Source organism: Caretta caretta, chromosome 3 (genome assembly GCF_965140235.1).
Source record: "Caretta caretta isolate rCarCar2 chromosome 3, rCarCar1.hap1, whole genome shotgun sequence".
NCBI classification, from domain to species: domain Eukaryota; kingdom Metazoa; phylum Chordata; order Testudines; family Cheloniidae; genus Caretta; species Caretta caretta.
The window spans coordinates 37,906,151-37,929,372 of NC_134208.1; the positions used below are offsets into that span (position 1 = coordinate 37,906,151).

General features: G+C 39.8%; 1 protein-coding gene across 1 annotated transcript in view; it reads right to left on the reverse strand.

Annotated features, from left to right (window-relative positions):
* Nucleotides 1–7,171: 7,171 nt before the first annotated feature.
* TPO (thyroid peroxidase) overlaps nucleotides 7,172–23,222 on the reverse strand; it is a 65,160-nt gene continuing 49,109 nt past the window's right edge. Inside the window, exons 10-14 of the mRNA XM_048846322.2 lie at nucleotides 22,561–22,798; nucleotides 18,314–18,522; nucleotides 17,630–17,800; nucleotides 15,445–15,576; nucleotides 7,172–7,275 (exon numbers count right to left, since the gene is read on the reverse strand). Coding sequence (XP_048702279.2) covers nucleotides 7,172–7,275; nucleotides 15,445–15,576; nucleotides 17,630–17,800; nucleotides 18,314–18,522; nucleotides 22,561–22,798 — 854 coding nt within the window. The remainder of the gene's footprint in view (nucleotides 7,276–15,444; nucleotides 15,577–17,629; nucleotides 17,801–18,313; nucleotides 18,523–22,560; nucleotides 22,799–23,222) is intronic.

Here is a 23,222-nt window from a genome sequence, read left to right on the forward strand (position 1 = left end):
TGTAAGATTCCCCCATCTTGAATCCCCTCATGTCCCTTACCTCTAATAAACTGATATATGGACTCCTGAATTTTAAAGGCGCAGCATGTGACAGATATTGCCACCACATGCAGTATCTTTAGGAGAATACCGTATTAACCTTATGAATGTTCTGCGTATTGTTTTGTTCTACTCCATGGGGGAGGGTTACCACAGCTCCTCCAGGAACTAAAAACAGTGGGGGTAATTACTGCCGTACCTGGGACTGCAGACAGTTCCAGATAAGTACCCCTCATTGGGGTAGTTTGCATATTCTGGTTCCAAGCAGTACCAGAAGGCCCAAAGAGACACAGAGAGAGGGCCTTTATTTTGATTCAACAACCTGACATGACCTTTTGTTTGAGGGGGGAGTGGAAGCAAATCCTGCAGAATGGCTGGAAGGCCTAGAACCTGCCAGCATTTCCATAAGATTGATTGGAGTGGGAGGGGGGAGGGGCTACTGGTAAAGTGTTTTACGCTTTATATGTTTTCTCTGTATGCTTTTGTCCTTAAATAAATGTACTCTGCCTTGACAGAGCTGTGTGATTACTTATAAACACTGGCATTCACTAGTCATAGCCCTTGAAGAGTGAAAAAAACAGCACAGGGGCTGGACATTAGTCAGACCTGCTGGGATTAACATAGTGAATTGCATGGGAGCTGTAGCCTGAACCCTGGTCAGAAGGGAGACAGGTCCCTCCCTGAAGAGCGGTGACAGAAATAGAGGTATGTCTACATTGCAATTAGATACCCACGGATGGCCTGTGAGATCTGACTCGGGCTCACAGGACTTGGGCTAAGGGGCAGTTTAATTGCAGTGTAGATGTTCTGGGACTTCCCACCTTGCATGGTCCTAGAACCCGGGCCGCAGCCCGAGCCCGAACCTGAAACTCTACTCCACAATTAATTAGCCCTGCAACCCCAAGCCCCATGATCCCAAATCAGCTGGTATGGACCAGCCGCGGGTTTTTAATTGCAGGATAGACACAGCCCTAGAGGCCTGAGACTTGAGTGAGAATTCTTGGAGCAGACCATGAAGGGGGGGTTAAATGTGCAGTTACCCAGAACTGTACCACCGACCATAAAATAAAGAGTCATAGCTACATACATCACAGGTCACATGTTCAAAAATGTGTCGGAGTGAACAGTGCTACAACAACACAAATGCTACGGTCTTGGCCCTGTTGAACAAAATGGGAGTTGTGTCATTGTCGTCAATGGGGCAGGATTTCAAACTAAAGTGTGAGCGCTCATTCCATGTTAAGTAGCTCTGCTGAATGAGTTCTGCTTTTATTTAAATAATATGGGAGAAGGATATAGTGGGACAGTTCACTCCGAAATGGTCTTAAATGGGTCAAAGCTCACTGTGACTAGAATAACTCTAAAATGTAACCACGAATCTGATCAAATTTTAGTTTACCATTGTCACGTATTTCCAGTAGTTTAAACTTAAGTTTAAACTTAAGATTTACATTTGAATTTAGACAAATACAGAAGTAGGTATCAGGACTTAATTCAGGTTATTAGTCAGAGCAGCCTCTGTAGCCTGGCACAGTTTAGCTGGTTTAAAAGATGTTTTAGCACTCAATTCCCCTGTGGCTACAAGCACTTTCACAATTTTTAAGGGGTCAGTAGCTCATACATTTGTATCAATACAGTATTTTGCTGCTGCATTTGCAGCTGATCACAAGCCCTGACAAAAATTATAATCACACAGTTATCTGGGCTAGAAAAAAACTAAAGACACATTCAGAACTACTCTCACTGAAAAATGCCCCTGAAGCAGCTGAGCAATTTGGATTTTGTCTAAAGACAGTAACACAGGATGGCTAAACGCTGAAAATTCTCATCACAGAAAGGGAAATGGTGAACAAGTTAATAATTCTTATAAGGTAATATTCTGTTTTTGTTGTAAAAAGTTGATTTAATTTCAATACTTCCTAGTTGACCAGGGGTGGTTATCATCTTGGTGAGAAATGTCAAAAAGTCCCTAAAGCATCATGGTGCACATAGACTTTGAGCTGTAACTCTCAGTCTCTCATTTACACAGGCAGCCATGGGATGTTTAATTAGCACAAAGGGTCAGAACCTTTGTTTTACATCTCGGCCAGTTGAACAGTGCCCTCAGTCTTAGTTTATTTGCCTTGACTAATGTTCTGACGCAGTGAGCATGACAGTGTACATTATTCTATGAGCTCCTAGAAAGAGAGAGAAAAATTAATAAAATAATTTGCTTTCAGTCAAGTCAGTAATTAATCTAGATCTTAGACTTTTAGAGAGAGTGCTTTTCTAAACTAAGGAGGGGTAAATTCTGGTACGAAATAATGATGAAAGTGGTCCTCATCCAATATTGTTCACTTTGTAGGTCAGTTGCAATCCTCAATGCTCCCTTGATGAGGTCCAACAAATACTAATATTTCCAGAGTCTCCAAAATGCTAATGCCCCCCTTTTTCTTGCAGCCTAATTCTGATTCAGCAATCGTTATCAGCAAAGTGATAATATTAGTACTACCCTAATAAAGTATTAATAATTGAGAAACCCTGATTGGGGATCAGGGCCCCATCGTGTTGGGCACGCTGTACACATATAATAAAAAAACCCCAGTCTCTTCCACAAAGACCTTGCAGACTACTCTTATGATAGGACAACAACAGGTGGAGGAAATGGGTGGGGAGGAAGACGACAATAACTGTGATTAAATGCAGCACACTAAGTGCCTCCCCTTCTTCATGCACTCCACGATCAGCAGGATAAAGTTGTTCTGCAAAGCCACAAGGTGTAAAAATCACGTTTTTTGCATTGCATCCGCTAACAGACCGTGAAACAGCAAGCTGGAGAAAAGGCAGATTTGCTGACTTTTCAGAGTAAGTGCAGTGCTTATGATCTGTTAAGAAAAAGTTAGCACATGTGACTCCATTTTGGTTTGGGGCCCACCATTGTTTAAATGCCAGCACATCATACACCAGGAGGAGTAATCCTTAGATACTGAATCCCTGTGAAAATCCTCCTCCTTGTCTCCAGCCTGCCTTGACTCCCAGTATCTGGTTTTTGTCAGTCTCTAACTCCCTGTTTCTTGGCCTTGATGTGAGGCCTCCCATCCTGATAATAAAAGTTACTGATGCATGGCTTTAGGACCATGCTGTGTAATTCACATACTGGTATAGCACGAGGAATGCACCAAGCAGGGATAGGTGGTAGATAAGACAAGGGTTTGTTTATTGGCTAAGGTTTCCGATGCACGAGGGCAACATGCTTTGCTAAAAGGTATATAACCTTTGTATAATCTGCATTCAGGGTCCCCTCCTGGCTAGCAGGGGGGCACCACGCTCGAGCGTAATAAACTTAGTGTCTTTTGGGAACTCTGCAGTTGTGGACTGTATTTCTGTGCCTCAGCCTAGATTCGAACTGTGCGTGACCTATCAGGTGTAATTCGTAGCACTTGTGTGCGTGTCCTACAAGGTGTAATTTGTAGCACTTGTGTGCGTGTCCTACCAGGTGTAATTCGTAGCACTTGTGTGCGTGTCCTACCAGGTGTAATTCGCAGCAGTTGTGTGTGTGTCCTACCAGGTGTAATTCGTAGCACTTGTGTGCGTGTCCTACAAGGTGTAATTCGTAACAGATCCGAACTCCTTTACCTTGAATTGCTTGTGCATAAGTTAGCCCAACAGTAGCAATATCTGAGCTTGTCTGTGTACAATGTGTCTATGGACCTGACATTTATATTTAAATAATTCTCTGTCACACCGTGTGTTAATAGGCTTCACAGGAGTCCATTGAAACACAACCTATTTTTCTGCTTCAAGTGCCTGTCTATCCTGTGCCTTTCTCACCTCCACTATCTATGGGGTCTGTTTTGATACACGTATAGGTATGATCCATTGTAAAGAGGCACATGGTGGTAACGTGACAATGCTTTCCTAGAAGATAGGCCTTCTTTACTTGCAGTGATATGTAAGCAGAATATCTTCAGCCGCTATTTATACTCTACTGAAATGGGCCTGCTACCTTGTGAGCGGGCAGAAAGCCATCCTTCTATCAGATGTGGATATTTCTGCTGCCAGTCAGGACCCTATGCATGGTAAGGGCAATAGTCCAATCTGGGAATCTTGCTGTTCACTGGGAGCTTCAGTGTTCAACAGTCATGTTGGCACCTCCCCTCCCCCCATCCAGTTCAGAACCAAAGTAAGTTTTGAAAAAATATAAACTACTGAAGCCAAATGTGCTGAGTTTATATCTCCAGTATATTGGGGTGGAAAAACAGTACAGTAAGCAGGTCTCAGTTTCCCTTTAGCCTTCCAGTAGAAGCCACACAGATATGTTTAAAGTGGTTTTATTGATGATTTAGCTCCTTGATTCTCATTGGCTTGTGATTAGTATTAAATGTATAAGCATACACGGCTTGTTTTCGCTTGGAATTTTTCTAAAGAAAAGTCTTAGGGTAGTCATGGTGAAAATGGCATTTGTCATGGAAACACAATAAAATGTCAAGTGGATTTTATTTTTCCATTGCAATTTTATGATAGTGAACAAATACGAAGAAACTTAGTAGTTGCCCTATATTATAGACAACATTTGTAAATACAATCTAATGCTCCAATCTTGTTTGAATGTATATCTTTTGTTTTGATTTTATGTTGTGTAAGAAAGAAACCTTCCTACCCCTTAAAGCAGGGGCTCTCAAACTGGGGGTTGAGAGCCCTCAGGGGGTCCTCAGGTGAGTTATTACTTGGGGGGTTGCGAGCTGTCAGCTTCCACCCAAACCCCACTTTGCCTCCAGCATTTATAATGGTGTTAAATATATAAAAAGTGTTTTTAATTTATAAGGGTCGGGGAGGGTCGCACTCAGAGGCGTGCTATGTGAAAGGGGTCACCAGTACAAAAGTTTGAGAACCATTGCCTTAAAGGAATAATAGGTGTCTCAGAGTACACTATACTGGTTCTTTTCATCACCCCAATATTTTTTGCTGATTTGATGCTCTTCCTTAGCCTCCTTTGCAGCCCAGAGTTTAGCTTGCAACTCTCAAGTTTCTCAGTGAAATGAATTCATCTGTTTATTTACAAGCACATCAACCCACCCACTTGAAAAATCCCAAATGTCAAAAGTCATGGATTTTTTTTTTTTCATCAAAACCTGAAAATAACAATGTCTAGGGCTCCCATGACACCTGTGGCAAAACTGCTAACTTAAACAAAGGCAGCATTTTTGTCATGGGCTTGACAAATGTGTCAAATGTCATGCTTCTTGTCATCCCCAGTCAGCTGGGTTTCCTACCGCTACAGGGTGCAATGTTGAGACTGCTGGCCAACTGGAGAGCCTGCTGTGATTAGTCAGTGCTTTCAGCATCATACCTATTGCAGTGCAGTAAGGAAAGTTCATTCTATTTCTTCCCTTTGATTTATAGCAGTATTTAAAGAAATGTCTTATATAGGCTCTGTGCCTTTGACACAGAAAGGTAACAAGATTACAGAAAATGCAGCAGTCTGTTCTTGCCCTAAAGCCCAGATTAAAAATGAAAGCCAATTAAAGCCATGAGTGGCCACTGATAGTTTTTTCATATTGAATGGCTTTCACAGGGTCCTAGGCCTGAGCTCTAAAATGTGAGCAAAATTTACTGTGACAAATACAAGTCTCTAGCAGTGGTGTACCATTCAATACTTTCAAAGAATGCACAATAAACACAGAGTAGGATGCAAGTGAGTGTGCAAAAAAAAGTACTGCTTTTATGAAGGCAACTGAAAAAAGGGATTTTGGCAGGATAAATTGTGTTCCTAACTGAGGTATGTCTAAATGCTAGCATTTAAATCTACAATTAAATGTGGGCACAATTTTATGCAACGAGGACAGTTTTAAAAACCAGGCCTTTAGTATTTCAGTTTCCCATTGGGAAAATGTGGATGATAATGTGTACTTCACAGAGGTTTTAGAAAGAGTAATCAGACAATGTTTGTGACATGCACCACTGAAAACAAGGAGAATTTTACCACTATTTCAGCGGCAGCAGGCTCAGGGCCCTAAAGCTGCATGTTACTACTTTTATTCCTCCGAACTTTGCCATTAGGTTCCAACAGCCTCATACCCCCAGAGAGCAGGATTCTGTAAAGTGAGCTGTAGCTCATGAAAGCTTATGCTCAAATAAATTGGTTAGTCTCTAAGGTGCCACAAGTCCTCCTTTTCTTTTTGCGAATACAGACTAACATGGCTGCTACTCTGAAACCTGTCATTATGCAAGGCACTGAATTTAGCCGTATGGAGTGGAAATCTATCAACTTCATGAAAAAACTCGTACAGATACAGACAGACATCATCTTCCTTTCCAAATGCAAACAGATGGACATCATACCAAAAGGACTGAAGGTAAAAAATCCATTACAATCTACATACCACACAGACTATGCTGACAGCTTGTGCCACATGCTCTCAAAGAAACTGTGGAACCACCTGATCAACATCCTCTACAGCAAACAGGGAAAGATTAAGAATGAACTCTCAAAACTGGATACTCTCATAAAAAAACAACCTTCCACACAAACTTCCTTGTGGCTGGACTTTAGGAATGCAGCCGATGAAGTGAGCTGTAGCTTACGAAAGCTTATGCCCAAATAAATTTGTTAGTCTCTAAGGTGCCACAAGTACACCTTTTCTTTTTGTGAATTCTGTTTAGGAACCCAGGATCTTAAAAGGTCATCTACAGACCAAACTCTTAAACCAGACTCTTAAACCTTAGTCAGTACCTTCACAGGCAGAAGTGAAAGTGGTTTTCTTTTAAAAAGTACTTCACTTGCAAATACACCCTTTATTTCCTCCCATCTTTCAGAGCATTTTTATCTCTAGTGAAATAGTATTTCAACTGAAGTAAATTAGTTAGCTGAAAAATCTTAGGTATCACTGAAATTCCATCTGATGTTCTTTGCAGCACCCAAAGTTGGGATAATGCCTATTCACATTTTCATTACAAAAATATAATAAAGAGACTAGAATATCTAGTGGTTATATTAGACAGAATTACACACTACAGAGGATCACAGATAGAGAACTTCCTGTCACCTCTTGGCTATATAGAAAGAAAAAGACTGAAGTAAGGAAAGTTTCAAGAGGGAAGAAAAATATGACTGCTTTTCTCAATAAAATAGGTGAAAAAAAAAAAGTAAAACTTACCACCGGCAAATTACTATCCAGCTTAATACTGCCAAACCACTGACCATAGTAACTCCTAAAATGATAGAGACTAAAGAGCCTTTAGGAATCCTTCCAGAATCTGAAACATGAAAAAAAAAATGTTTCATTTGCACCAGAAAAAACAGCAAATTGGTCCCTTCGGGCCTTAAATCCATACGTAATAATGGTTAGCCAGCAGGTGTGATGTGACTGCTGTGTATCATGCAGATCATAACTGTTTCATTGTTCCTTTGTGATTCCTCCCCTCTTGTCTGTTGTTTCCACCTGTCGTCTCTCATCTTCTACCTAGACTGTAAATTCTTTGGGGACAGCGAACATGTTACGTGTTTCTTGCCTGCATAATGATGCTAGAGCTTCTGCAATACAAATAAATAATAATACTGTAATACTGAAATGCATAGATTATCCAGTCTATAAGAAATCAGGCTTATATAGCAAATAGAGTGCCAGATTCTGCACCTCACACTGACACAGGTGCACAGATGGAAGGAAAGGCATAAGGAGTTTTCCATCATTTCTTGCATAGCCTACATCTAGGTAAGTCACAATGGTAGTCCCTGCATTCAGTGGAACACAAGGACTACTCCCTCCCTATTCAAAGCGCCACAAAGCAGACAGAGAGAAGGTGGAGAAACAGATGAGTCAAATCCTGAAATCCTTGGTCAGATTTTACTCAGTGCTCTATTAGGTAAAACTCCCACTGAAGAAGGAATTCAACACCCTTGCAGTGTCAAAATCATTACCATCGAGGGCTGTTCATTAGCCTGACATATGTTGTCACAGAGACAATGTGAGGTAATACCTTTTATTGAGCCAGCTTCTGTTGGTGGGAGAGACAAACCTCCATGCCACACAGAGACCTGAAGAAAATCTCTGTGTGACTCGACAGCTTGTCTCTCTCACAAATGGACGTTGGCTCAGTAAAAGATATTACCTCACCCGCCTTGTCTATCTACTATCCTGGGGCCAACATGGATAGAAGTACACTGCATAAGTTGGCAGACTCAGTTCAGATTCTATATATTTAAAAGACACCATTACTGCTGACCGTCTCAGAAATTTCAGTTAGAGCTGGTTGAAATTTTTCAGTGAAGTATTTTTCCATTGCAAAATGCTGGTTCTTTGAAACCAAAATATGAGTGAATGAGACTCACCCCAGAATAGCCAGTCGCCTGGTGATCAGGGTACTTTTCTTGCATATGGAAGACCAGGGTTCAAGTCCTAGCATGGCCTGATTTGGAGCAGGGACTTGAACCTGAGTTTCCCAATTCCCAGAGGAGTGCCCTAACCACCAGGTGACTGGCTATTCTGGGGTGAGTGTCTCACTCTCCTGTGTTTTTTCACAAAGAATTTCAAAAAGTCTCATTTCATTCAGCATTGGAATGGAAATAATTTTTGAAACTCAAAATTTTTTGTGAAACAGAATTGACATTTTCTGGCCAGTCCTGATTTCAATGGCTGAGAAGCTCTAGAAGTGATCCATTCAGAACACACTTGAGATTTATCAGTTTTTAGTATTATTTAGAAGCCTGGCCTCCCAGTGTCCATGCTGTCTCTGCACTAAAGATTTAGTCGATTGGATTATTAATTTAGTATGCATGATTGACAGGGCCAGAAGGGTGGGACTATCCCTGCCCCCAGGCCCTCTCTTGCACATTCCTCATCCTTGTGGGGGTCTTTACACCTTGTCACATAGCCCCTTAACCTTCTCTTTGTTAAGCTAAATAGCTTTAGCTCCTTGAGTTTAACACTATAAAGCAAGTGTTCTAATCCTTTAATCATTCTCGTGACTCTTCTCTGAACCCTCTCCAATTTATCAACATCCTTCTTAAATTGTGGGCACCAGAACTAGACACAGTAGTCCAGCAACAGTCACACCCATGCCAAATACAGAGGTAAAATAACCCCTCTACTCTCTACCATTTTAGATTCCCCTGGTTATGCATCCCAGGATCACATTAGCTCTTTTGGCCATATCACGCTGGGAGCTGTTATTCAGCTGATTATCCCCAGAATCAAAGAGTAAGGTATAAAGCCCTATAAGGCACAGAAATGTTCTAGTGAGATTTCTTCATGACCCCAGAGGAATTATGAATTTAATCCCACAACGAAAGCAAAACTCACCTGAATTTCAAATAAGAAATTCATGGGAAAATTGGCAATTTCAGATCAGCATAAAACATTCACAATACTGAAAAAAATGTAACTTGTCTAGCTGTGTGTCCATCAAAGATATACCATTCGGATATATCTCTAATTCAGATAGATGATATTTGGATAAGAGAAAAAACAGGCAAAATCTTATCCTGCACAAAATTCTGCCCCTCATTCTGCTATATACCCCAATATGCTGCTGCCATTGGATGGCATTCTCTTCATTATATTTCACTCCTTTCCTTCTAAAATATTCCCCCATAGTTTCCATTGTATGAATTTTTACAAGGGGAGTTCATGAAAGAGGGGTTTTCATGGCATTATAATATATATTTGTAAAAGTAGTCCACATTATACCACTCACTAGTAGCACTGACAATTTAGAGAGATTTAATTTAAAGCATCCAGGAGATTTAAGAGTCACACGTCCCTTTAATACTTTGAAAATCTCCTTGTAAAAGACTTACCCATGGGCCACTAAACATTCCTTCTTTTATTGGTTCAAAGGGGTTTCTTCCTACCTTTTTGTACTGTTATCTCCTATTCCAGTCATCATTTTTGTAAAGGATGACTGAATACCACTGAGTCACTTCCTTAATTTGAGGCCATGACAATGAAGAAAGCAGAACTCATAAACCAAAGATTAGCAACAAATCAGTGTTACAGTATTTATCATTGTTCTGAATGGAGAGATGTGGGCTGAACATTTCAACAATTTAACTCCTTAACTTCCCCAATCAAGTTTCCTGGTACAGGTTTGTGACTGAGTGAGAAATGTTTCCAACTTCAGAAAAGAAAGCCTTGGGTCTAATGATGAATCGTACCCATAAAAAGGGAGTGAAGGTGTTATATGAATATACAGCATAGAATAGTTAACATTACTAGAGCTCTTCAAATTTTTAAGAAGATTGAAGTGCTCTCACAATTTTAAATCACTCTAAACTGCACAAGGCCCAAATTCCAATCACTTCCAAATTCCACCTGCTTATCTATGATAATCAGCATGTTGGTTTAGAGAGGAGATGGGTTGCATTCTCACAGAGGTTCACAAACTCATTACAAATTTATCAGAAAACTTGGAGTTTGAAAAAATGCTATTCTCATAAAAATTATGAAATCAACACCACCAAAAAAACAACCAACAACCTGGATGATACTTAAAAGCAATACAGAAAAATCACAGGTTAAGTCTATTATTTTGTATATTGGATAAAAACTGTGTCTTTTCTGACCACAGATGGCTGTTGAGGACAGTAATCTATTGTCAATTAATGATAATAGTTCAAATGTAAATTTTTGCATTTTATTCAAAAAGATCTCAAAGCGTTTTACAAATTTAACCCACCTCTGGGATCAGGGAGCTCTTTAAGAGTACACAGGAATACTGTACACCTTTTACTTAGTTCAAACTGCATGAGCAACGATAAGTAGGCAGAGTATAATTATCCACATAGGAGTTTGGCTAAGACCTTATAGATACCACCCATTATCCTTGTGGAAAGTGCCAAAGAATCTTTAATTACTGCAAGTGATCAATACCTTAGTTTTACATGGACGGCAAAAGGTTGGACCTCCAGGAACACAGTACCTTCAAAAATAGTGCTGGAACATGGGTTTAGCACAAATTCATAAAGAAGTGTGAGCCTAGGAGGTTTCCTCTTCAGATATTGACCTGACCATACAGTAATTAGCTAATGAAATCTGATGAGATCACAGCCCAAGTGTGGAATGCCTGCAGTTTAATCCTTGGACCTAGGGAGAGAGATTGTGTTCTTCTTAAAAAGTCGGTCAATAAAGATTAAATCCATAGGCTAATTTCTGTTGATTTATAGTAAACAGAAATAAACAGCTGTTGCTTGATTGGCCAAAGTGAATCTGAGGTATTACTCAATCTCAAAAACATTTATGGTAGTTATACTATAAAGAAATTCACATTATTCAGCAAGATGGGGCATGAGAGAGAGACATGAGCCTGCTGACCAGGGAATTTATTATCGAATGAGGTTTTATTCTACAGTTTTGAACTTGAACCATGACAGTAGTCAATATCCCTGGACTCCAGTGATTATTGGTACATTCATTGTTCATAAGCCTCAGCAAAAGAATCAGACTTTAAAAAAAAATAAATGTAGAATCAGGAATAGAGGGGCAGAGCTCAGATTACAAACCTCCCCCCCCATATAGAGAGCTAGATTGTAGCATTTATCTCACATCCCTGTATAGAGGAACATGGAGCTGTTCTGCCCCAGGGTGGGAGCCAGGAGTTCTCCATTCACATTGGCATGGGGTTGGCAATTTGTTCCACCCACCCAGGTTACTCTCCACTCATGCGCCAGCCCTGTTTCATGGACCAGTACAGAGAGGGAATGGAGTCATGTCTTTGTCCCAACATGGTGACCCAATCCTGGAGGCAGAAGGAGCAAGCAGTCCCTGTGTTCTCCAGAGCACAGGAAACACTACTTTGGGAGCGCAAGATCGGGGAATTTTCTTGCACAGGCTCATCTGTCTGTGCCTTGAGTGTATTGCTCTGCCTCCAAGGCCTTTTCATAGAACTTCTCAGGGTCCCTCTGAGTTCCTGACTGGGTCCTCAGCCCCCAGCCCTGCTTCATTGCTCCACACTGTTGTGCATCCAGGTGACCTCTGGAGAGGCAGTTCACTCTCTGCTCTTAGAAAGCAGGTAGGATTTCTGAACCCTCTCATATCCGGTTATACAACAAACCAGAACAGAGTTAAATATTATTTTCATATCCTTGTGCGGGGTTGAGACATCTACACTCTCTCTTCTGGAAACTGCTCGTTCAACAGCACCATAAACATATAATGCACTTTACAAACAAATGAAAGGCAAAGCCCAAGGCTGTTGCAATCAGTTAAACAAAGATGTACATTGGATAGCAGCTCAACGGCAAGGGGGTGGGAACATTACTGGTGAGGACTGCAGCACTGGATGGTTCCATGGAAGATATTTAAGTTGGAATTTGAAAGAGAAATGTCTAGTGGTGTCACTCTGAGGTGTGGTTAGGATGAATACATTAGCAAGGGTGGGTTAAGAGGTGTATAATTGTTAGAAAAATGGGAGGTCGTTAGAACAGTGATTCTTTTTTTAATTTTGCAGATCCGGTTCTCAAGCTATATCCTGTTGTGTACCCCCACCCTTCTCTATCCTTTCAGTCCTATACCTTACCTGTGACAGCTACACTATGTAGTTACACAGTAAAGCATGACAGTGTTGCACATACAAGATGAAAATAAACCTACTTCGAGTGAGTATGGCTGGCTGACTATGCCCCTGCTCCCTTTTCTCTACCTATGCTGTTTGTTTTTTCTCCCTGGGGCTAGGACTTCACATATATTTGCATCAAATCTTCCCTTTGTTGCTGCAGACTCTACTGATCGAATCTGTCTGAGTTAATCTGAAATTTAGTTTTATCTCTCTGGATCTGGAGTAGTCCACAAATTTTCCCATGACTGAATTTAAAGGAACACGCAGCAAAGACAGACAACAAGCACCTGCACAGCATACAGAATGATGTCTTTTTTCCCAATTCGGTAGGTTAAAAAAAATCTGGGAACCCTGTATGAGTTCTTGCATATGACACAACCAACGGTATGTGTTACTCCTTGCAGACTGATATATGCTTCAACACTATGAAAGAAGCAATTCTATGGACCACCTCGAAGTGCTCTAAGAACCATTAATGGTCCCAAACCCCACAGTTTGACAAGCATCAATAAGCGGTTTGCTGTTTGCAAGGAAACAATCTATGGCATGACTCTACTGGGGTATTATCAGCTGACATTCTCATTGTGCAGTTCAAAGTAATGTCCCACTGGCTTCAGGGTTCCATAACTGAGGTTTGCAGTGAAATGGGAGACTAAAACTGTACATTCAATGAGATTCAAAGCCCATCAATAATGTTACAAAATACACCATTGCTTTAAAAAAAGAGAATGTTTTGAAGCAGATAGAGTGCTAAATGTAGAGAGAAACTGGAGTTTGGAAGAATACATCACATTATGTTTACATCCAAAAGAGTCTGAATGTCCCTTTTTTCAACAATGAATTGGGATAACCAACTCCTAAGTTTCATTTTGTAAATGTGAATTAGCCCTGTCACCTGCCTATCCCTCCAGCCTGGAGCTGTGCTGGCACTTTGGGGAGCTCGTCCTTCTCCTTTCACCCTCAGAAGGACTGACTTTCCACAGTGATCTATGAGTTCTAAAGGTGGGCAAGCCACGAAACTAGACAAAGAGACATTTCTAAAAAGAAAAATCCAGGGGCTCCACAGTGTTCCCTCTAATTTTTTTCCATCCATGTGCAGAATGAATTTTGTTATGTGCACTATATCGAGGGAATGTGTGGATGGGTGCCACCAGTAGAAATGAAAAACCTAGATATAATATATATTTTTTAAAAATTACCATAGGGATAATTACTCCAGCCAGGAGAGATTAGGCGTTTTAGAGCTCACTACTCAAAGAATTAAATTTAAGCCTAAGAGAGAAATAAAAATTATGAAATGCATAGTCCAGTCAAAAAAACTAAAATAACACACTTTGAAAGAAATATCAAGAAGTAACAAACAACAACACAAGTATGCGTTGGGAGCTGAGTGTGAAACACACTCAAGTTGGGGTTGGACTGGATGGCTTCCTGGGGTCCCCTCCAACCCTGGTGTTCTGTGATTCTGTGACAGTGTGTGTGTGTGTGACAGAGACACACACCGTGTGTGTGTGTGAGAGAGACAGACAGACACACACCGTGTGTGTGTGACAGAGAGAGACGTGTGTTGCCCCTTTAAATACGCTGACACCACTTAAAGTACACTGCCCTTTTAAGTAGTCCTCAGCTCTTGACCATGGCAGGATTCTGCCAGAAGGATGGAGCAGTTGTGGAAGTACAAGTCATCTGGTGAGGGGCACTTGGCCAGCCAGTGCAGCTTCAAAAATGAATAGCACTGACTCACATGCAGCAGCATGCGCTAAGTCCATGCATCCCTGGAGCACACTCTGCCAGCAGAGATTATATGGATCTTGTTTCAAATTAAATCTACCTTTCCCAGCAGAAGCTCCAGGGGAAGATGGCAATGCAATGATGGAGATGCAGACCTCCTCACTGGAACAGGGGTAGCAATTCACATCCTTATGCACCAGCAAGGCTAAATTGAACCCATCTCACTGGCCAACAGGAAATGGTTTAACGGCCTCAGTTCAATACACAGGTGGGTAAATCACATAAACCACTCCTGTCATTTGTCTGAGCATAGAGGGCTAGGATTGAATGGGCTAGAAAGACTGTATGGAGATTGACTATTGTATGGCCTGTTTATACGAGAAATCAGACTAATCATAATGGTCATTTCTGGCTTTAAAATCTGTGAATCTATTGAACCTCTCTATCAATGCATGAGGTATTCTCTCTGTGAAAAGCTTGAAGCTTTCTTTGCTTATCTCGCTCCACAGCTCAGGTTAGAAGAACGAGTTAGCATCCTGAATTTTGTTCAAACAATGAGAGAAAATGATCTAACACAGTGAGTGTGTTTTCTAAACAATGACCAAGAGAAATCTAGAATATACAGGCATTTATTCAAGTTTCCATAGGCTTAACAACTAACTACATGCAAGTATTTTGCTACAACCCATGGATAATTATTATTACTATTGCATCTCTTCTCTTAAAGGGAAGTTTGTGTATTCTAAAGCTCATGTTGGTCTTAAAAACTTTCCACTTTGATGACTTGATAGTGTTACCTCATTAATATCAGTATTCCTTATCTAGTATCTGACCCTGGTAGGTAGTAGTCAAATACTATCTTGGGGCATAACTAAGGAATAGTGCAAATGCTGAGGTTTAGACTGTAAATTTGAAGGGTGACAGCTGTGTGTATATATTCAATACTCTGACTTTGCCTGAGAAAATCTGATTGTATCTTTATAAGTCTGATTGTTTAAATTCTCTCTCTCTCTGTGTATGTTTATATATATAAAATTTAATCTGTTAACAACGTATTTTGTATAACAAATCATGTTGTTTACAATTTGCACATTCAGACCACTGGAACAGTTTTAATGGACGGAGGGATCATTACATTACCTAAGCACGTTCTTCCATCTTCTGCCAGTTCGTAAGGATCCATGCAGAGACACTGGTAGCCGCCTATGGTGTTAATGCATTTAGCAGATGTGTGGCAAGATAGATTAATTTGGTTTTCACATTCATTGATGTCTATAAAGTGGAAACACATTGATAACAGAAAGCCAGAAACTAAGAGACTCATTCACTACATTCTTGTACACATCAACTGTCTGTAACAGGTATTCCAAAGAGAAGGATATTTGTGCACTAAAAATGAAATACATATTAATAAATTCAATTTGACTCCTTTCTTATATGCGGGCAAAATTGCAAAGCAATTATGTGTAACTTTTTACTGTTGGAAATGACCAAAAAAAAAAAATAAAATAATTTGTGGTGGTTTACTAAAAGTTAAGCTATGGACCTTTCCAAGTTATAAACTGCAAGTTATTGAATTTCTGAAAGCACCGTGCATAACATTAGATGATCTTGCACACACATACACATTCACCACGAAACTTCTTGGTGTTTTCAATTTTCCTGTGAACCTTCCCCTGGGTACAGTGCTATCAGTCGTATACTCTTGCCATTAGACCCCCCTTTTAGCCCAGAAATGTGTATAATTTTGAAACCATCTTCAGAAATGCCTTGTTGATTTAATTACTTGATTTATTCTTAACTTACAGTACTATATTTAAAGACTCGAAACACACTGCCCAGACAGGCATGTAACAAAGTAAGAGCTTCCTATTGTAAAACTCAAGTAGTATCTGCATTAAGTGGGTTTTGATGGTTTTCTTTTAATAAATGCAGTGTTTATTATACTGCTTGTTTTCCTATAGCAGATATACAGCCTTTTGTTGACATTACTTAACATATTAACAAAAACTAGGACAAGAAATGAGTCATTCATGTAATTTAGTCATTCAGTTTGCCGCCAGAACATTAATCTATTGAAAAAGAATTATTATAATTCATTTAACAGCTTTATTTCTTTATATGGTATTTATGTGGGTGGAACTCAATGGATAAGTAGGATTTGAATAAAGGAGAAAGCTGCAGATTTCATTTGATTTTTCTATATATGGCATACATTTAAAGTAAAAAGCTTTTTATTCCACTCCCATAGACATGCTGATAAACAGATTTATTGAGGATCAACTATAGCACTTGCATTCAAATGAATTTGCCACCATCCATTAAGTATTCCTAAATATGGCCTTTTTCAGGGTTCATTTTCTTGAGTGTTCTCATGAAGTCTGAACCATTTGAGTCTATATAAACTCACAAAGATGAGCACACAGAGGGTGTAGAATCCTGCATAAAGTAAACTCACATATAGTGAAATTCCATTAATGCAATGTTTGCAATGCTCCTTTTTTCTCTCTCTCCCCATTTCCTTCCCCTCAAAGAAAAAAGGTGTGTGGGGGGGGGGGGAGAAGGGGAGAAATGGGAAGAAGAAGGTAGATAAACAAAAGCCTGCCCCTGAAAATTGTAATAAACATTCATTAAAATTGCTGAATGAACAAGAAAAAATATCTTTACCATTTTTCAATCAGCTGTATGTTTCAAGTTTCAATACTTATAGCACTTCAGTAAACCTGTTGGGGGCTTATTATTATTAAAACAAAAACATTTTGCCTTTTTGTTTTAAGATCAAAATTCTTATGTTTGTAGCTCTTGCCTCACTAACTGGCTGGCTGGATAGGCTACTGGTTCTGTACTAGTCATGTAGGGGAGAGTTTCCACTGAAACAGCACCAGAAAACTGCCTGGAACGGACCCTAGCTGTTATTATGATTCTGGCTGTAGGAAGAGGGAATGTACATCTCTCACTTCTTTCCCCTTATGAGATTCCCACCGGGAGCTACAGAGCTTCATGCTAGTTTGATAGTTCATTTTTACTAGTTAGTTTCCTTTGGTATCATTTGCATAAACCCAGTTGCTGGATCAGGACTGGAGGAGTCTGAGATTCTGCAGCTGGGAAGGGAAGTGTGAAGAAGCTGTGGAGTCTCAACAATACCACCTCAGGTGGTTAGCTATCTTTTCACCATATACAACAGCTTCTGTGGTTGCCAGAGCATGGAAAGGGAAAGGAGTTTTGAAATAGTTTATTTTTTAACAGGAAATAATAAGAAATTTTTATTTTTGGTGAATCGTATTAGTCTTGGTCATTACAGAGTCAGATGTGTGAATACAGATACCTATACAAACTGGTGGTTGAAAATTCCATCCTCTGCTTGTACAGGTTAATTGTTCTTCTCCTTGGAGTTCGTACCCATGTTGACATGAGTAAATCACCATGGATTTTCCAAATTCTGAACAATATAGAAAGTTTCCATTTGCTACTCCCTCTGGGAATCCACATGTTTCCTCTAGAAATATAAAAAGGACACATTATGAGTTAAAGATACATTTCAGCTTTACTAGTTTTATCTCTCGCACATCACTCTCCATGTCTACTCTATGTTGACTTTAGTGGGACTACTCATGTGCCTCAAGTTAAGTAGGAGCTTTTAAGGACCTCAGTGCAGTATTTAGGATATCAGTATGTGGTGACTCTTGTTAACTGTTGACTTTTTAATGGTGAGTACTGTACAATTATTACCTATATTAACTATCTATGGTACTTATGTCGCCCTTATTACTGCAGTGCCTCACAATCGCTAATGTATTTATGTTCAAAACATCTCAATGCAGTATGGAAGCACTATTTTTGTACAAATGGGGAACTGAGGTATAGTGAGACCAAGTGACTTGCCTAAAGTTACAGAAAATCTATGTTAGAGTAGGGACTTGAACTCATGTCTCTCAAGTTCTGGGCAACTCTCTAGTCACTGGACCATCCTTCCTACCCGTTTAGTAAAGATGCTTAATTCTCACATTACCTTGCTGATTGCTTTCCTGCCACGCTTCTAAATTTATTCCTGGTATATTGTCACATGACTCAAAGTCTTGAGGAAACTTCCCAAGTTGAAAGGCATCCAGTGGCACTTCTGAGAGGCCTGTGTTATCGCAGATTATACGGGACAAAGAATGTTTTCTTAGTTCATGCCTTTGAGTTTCTGTGAAAACATGACTGTTTTCCCACCAAAATCTGCAAAGATCGGTAGGTGCTTGTTAAAAAGATTACATTCCAGGAGTTAATTATTTCTGTTTGCAGAGTGCACTATTATTACGAGACAAAAAATAAGCATTTCATCAAAACACAGTTAAGGAATATGCACTGTCTAACGGCAATACAACAACAGCTACATTGGTTGAAGATTTATGTGCCCAGTGTAAAACCTGTTATGGGCTCAATCCTGCAAAGTGCTCAGTTCGCCTGCAACATGCTAAACACCCTCAGCTCCTATGGAGATGAGCGTGCTTAGTATTTTACAGGAGTGCTCAGCACTTGGCAGGACCAAGGTCTGAACCCTTTTTCCCTGACAGGGGCACCTTAAGAACCATCCCTTAAAATTAGCAAGATCAAGAGGGTGAAATCTTCAAGAGGTGTAAAAGGGGTGGGGAGGAGAATCTAAAAGAGGTGGTTCTGACATCAGGAGAGGAAGTTATCTATTAGACTAATGAACTGGAGGGGTGGAGGGGTGAGAGTATGTTCAACAGGTTGAGTGGGGAAGAACCATTTGACACTGCTCTTGAATTCTTCCCTCCTTCACTATCAACCTCCACCCACCAAGAAATCAAATACCCTCCAAGCCATAAAGAATGGAGATATTTTCAACACAAGGATTATCACTATTCATATATGCAGACCTGGTAATCGGTTATTGCTTTTCATTAATTAAACATAATAAATATAAAAGTTATATCTTAGAAGAGAAATTGAAGGTAAATTGCTTGTACCCCTCATGCTCAGTGTTACATGTACCAGAAGTCAGACTATGCATTTGTAACTTACATGTCTCCACAATACAGAATTTATTAAACATATGCTACAGGACACGTCACCAATGTATAAATAAATGAACTTGAGAGGGAGATGTTCATCTTAGGGGTAACAATGAATTCAGACGTGACAAGCCATAGTATAGTCTACAACCAGAAAGCCGAAAGATCAGCTGCAGAATTTTTGCCTCTTTCTGAATCCCACCACAGGGTGAAGCATTTGAATAGGAAAAGGCAAGGGATAAAGGAGTAACTCCAGATGGAGCAGAAACATTTTTTTCTAAATGACTCTATTGGATTTAAAGTGTGGACTTGTTTTGGCCAATTCAAAAGGCAACAATTTCAATTTTAGTCATGTAGCTGAGAGATTCTGATCCTACCAGGATAGAGTTCAACCAGTCAGAAATCTTGGTCAATTCTGATTTATCATCTTAAATCAATATCTGGGAACTGATATCTTGAACTGCTTGTTAACTGGTATCTCAATCAATATATGAATCATCACGTTACCTGAGCTCTGTATCACTAAACCAAAGTCACTAAATTAAAAAATAATAGACTTTTCCTTTCACTCCCCTAGAGGGGTGACAACCAAAACAAAACATTACATGAATCTATGTTTCTTCAGTATTTATCAATCAACTTGTTATCACAGTCTGTCTATACAATCTTCTTCTTTCTTGATGCTTTCCTAGTCACGGTCAAAAAATTGTATAGCCTTCTTCCAGAACTCATGATTGTACACCTTGCTGTTGTGCAACTGGTCTGCTGATATTTGGTCCATGGATGAATCTTTGGCCTCTCCATTGGTTGTCCACAATCATCACAAGGGCCACTCTACAAAAAATATTGCTTTCAGGTCTCCACTGGACGTGTCTATACCAACATAGCCTAGCTTCCCTATATTTCTCTTCAGTTGGGGCAACCAGCATTAGGTCCCTCACAACCTCCTTTCATTTCCTATCATGGAGTGTCCAAACATTTGACCATCTCAACATCTTCATTTCCATGGTGGAGAGCATAATGATTTCTTTCCCTGTGTCTGGTAAAATCTCAGTTACATACATTAGGATGGGTCAAATTACAGTTTTAGGGTCTGTCTACACTAACAAAAATAAAAAAGGCCTCATGGGAGCGAGTTCAGAGACTAGATCCGCTGACTGCAGCCTGCACCACAGGGCTAAAAGTAGCAGTGCAGACACTGCTGCTTGGGCTCTGAGACTCACCCCTTTTGCTGGGTTTCAGAGCCAAGCTCCAGCCCAAGCAGCAAAGTCCATACTATTATTTTTAAACCCCCAACCAGAGACCTGTGAGCCTGACTCAGTTGAACTTGGCTCTGAATCTTGTTGATAATCTTTTTTTTTTTTTTTTTTTGCAGTGTAGAGGTACCCTTAGACTATATCTTCAAACTTTATTGGCATCTTTTTATCAAAGAGAACTGGGGTCAGCTCACACCATTTGCATCAAGTAGCGTTGGTACAATGTCGGGCATAGAAATATAGGACTGGAAGGGACCTTGATAGGTCATCTAGTCCAGTCTCCTGCCCTGAAGCAGGACTAAGTGTTATCTCTAGACCATCCATGACAAGTGTTTGTCTAAGCAGTTCTTAAAAACCTCTCATGATGGAGATAAATGACAGAGATTCCAAAATTTCCCTAGGTAATTTGTACTAGTGCTTAACTACCCTTACAGTTAGGAAGTTTTTCCTAATGTTTAGCCTAAATCTCTCTTTCTGCAATGTAAGCCTGTTACTTCTCGTCCTCCCCTCAGTGGTTAAGGAGAACAATTTATCATCCTGCTCTTTATAACAACATTTTACTTACTTGAAGATGGTTATGTCCCCCCTCACTCTTCTCCTCTCCAGACTAAGCTCAAGAGGGCACCTTTGTCAGCAACCACTGATCCTAGGCATTTAAATTCTTTCACTCTTCTAAGCTCTGTGCCTGTAATTTCCTTTATGGTGAGTCCTCCTCCTCACTTATTATAGCCTTGGTCTTACCAACATTCACTCTAAGTCCCACCTCAAAACTATGCGCTGTCTCTACAGTCCCATAGCTTTTCAAACTTCCTTGAAGGAAGTGAGCGTTTTTATTATTAGCAGCCAAACCACTACTACATTTGATCTGCTATTTTTAGAGGTTAAATCTGTAAAGAAGCCAACTTCAGTGGGGAAAGGTCAGAGAGATGGCAGAATTAAGCATATATGTTATTTAATCTCAGATATGTTTCATATACTCAAAATAAGGGACAATAAAAACTATCATATCTAACATTCTCATACTGTGCTAATGCTAGTAAAATTCTAAATGATTCAGAAGAGTTGAAATGGTGTTTAAAACAAGTCTGTGTGAGCTGTTTGTCATGATCATAAAAATGGCACAACATTTAACAACATTTCATTGTTTGTGTGACATTCTTTGAGTTAATTAAAATTTTTTGAAGTCCACATTTAAACCCTATGGGCTAGATTTTTATGTACATCACAGAGATGTTACATCACTCCAGCACGATAAAGGGGCTTTAATGTGGGTGTAAGAGACTTAATCTAAATGCGACTCTGGCCTGAAAGGTCTAAAAATAATATAAAATGGGTCTCCTTAGACAAATCAGGATTAGTCCCTTAAGGGCTGGTAGGAGTGAATCCAGCTGTATTTGATTGTGTGGACCCTTTTGCACATTCCTTACATTTACAAGTAGCATCTATTTATAAAAAATTCCAGTATATTCTAAAATCCATTAAAATGGACTGTTTTTATGTTACTACGACTGAATCTTGCGTTTATTCAGAGCCTGAGCCTGCAGTTCTTATACAGGTAAAACTCTCTTTCCCTAGGATGAAGTTTCACACTTGCACAAGATTTTTTTGCACCATTTAAGTCTCATATAGGTACTGTGCAGGAGGTATTAGCCAGCTGAACAGCAGCATGGGATTGCAGTGTATTCGTAATATGCCACAGGAGTGGTCTCCTTGCTGGTAGGAATCATGCCCAAAAACAAACAAAAGGAAGAACAGAGAGAAGGTTCAGGAAAAAATAAAAAGAGAAACTGGTAAACAAGGGATTAAGGAACAATAAAAAGTGCGGGTGGGGATTAATATGTTAAAAATGCATGTACTTTTTCCTCTTTCCTCCCTCCTTTGTCATAATGTTTTTATAAGGGACAAGGACCTGTCTTCTCATATCTGTGAAGTGCGCAGCACCCTTTGAGGTGCTACGTACAAATAAACAGTATAAATACACTTACCGGTCACCTTCCCTTAGGGCTTTCATTTGCTTTCCAATTATACATGCAAACAGTGGGCCAGTTCTCGCACCTGGGAGGAAGTTTTCTGCTAGACCACCGAGCCAAACATCAATATTGTTTGGATTGCTGTACAATTCCATGATTTTTTCAGCTACCTTCCTATTAGCTATTACTGTATTCAGGTCAGTTTGAGTTTCCAGTCTTGGTAAACCGCAGAATTCTCGCCAGTCATTGTAACCTAAACATATTAAATTTATAGAGAGATCAGCCTTGAAATCTGACTGTTTAACATAGCACTCAAAATTAACTCATTTATAGGTGCCAGCTTCTGATACCCTTACTCACACCAACTAGCATCTTCTTCTGAAAATAGACCTAGTAGAATTGGTTGAAATCAATGGGCCTATTCACAGGGTGAGGTACTACTCAGTGTGACTAAGGGTGGCAAGATCTGGCCTTTTAGATATATTGAAGCTACATTATGTTAGTAAAGGTAAAACTAGGCATAAAATAACATTTCCATTTCTAAAAATTCTGAAGACTTGATAGAGCAAAAGGAAAATTCAAAAATTTGTGGCTAGTGTAACTTAGAATGAAAAGTCTTAGCCCATTCATTTGTACCTTGAATCTAATTTTTAATTAAAGAAAGAAACGTAGACCTC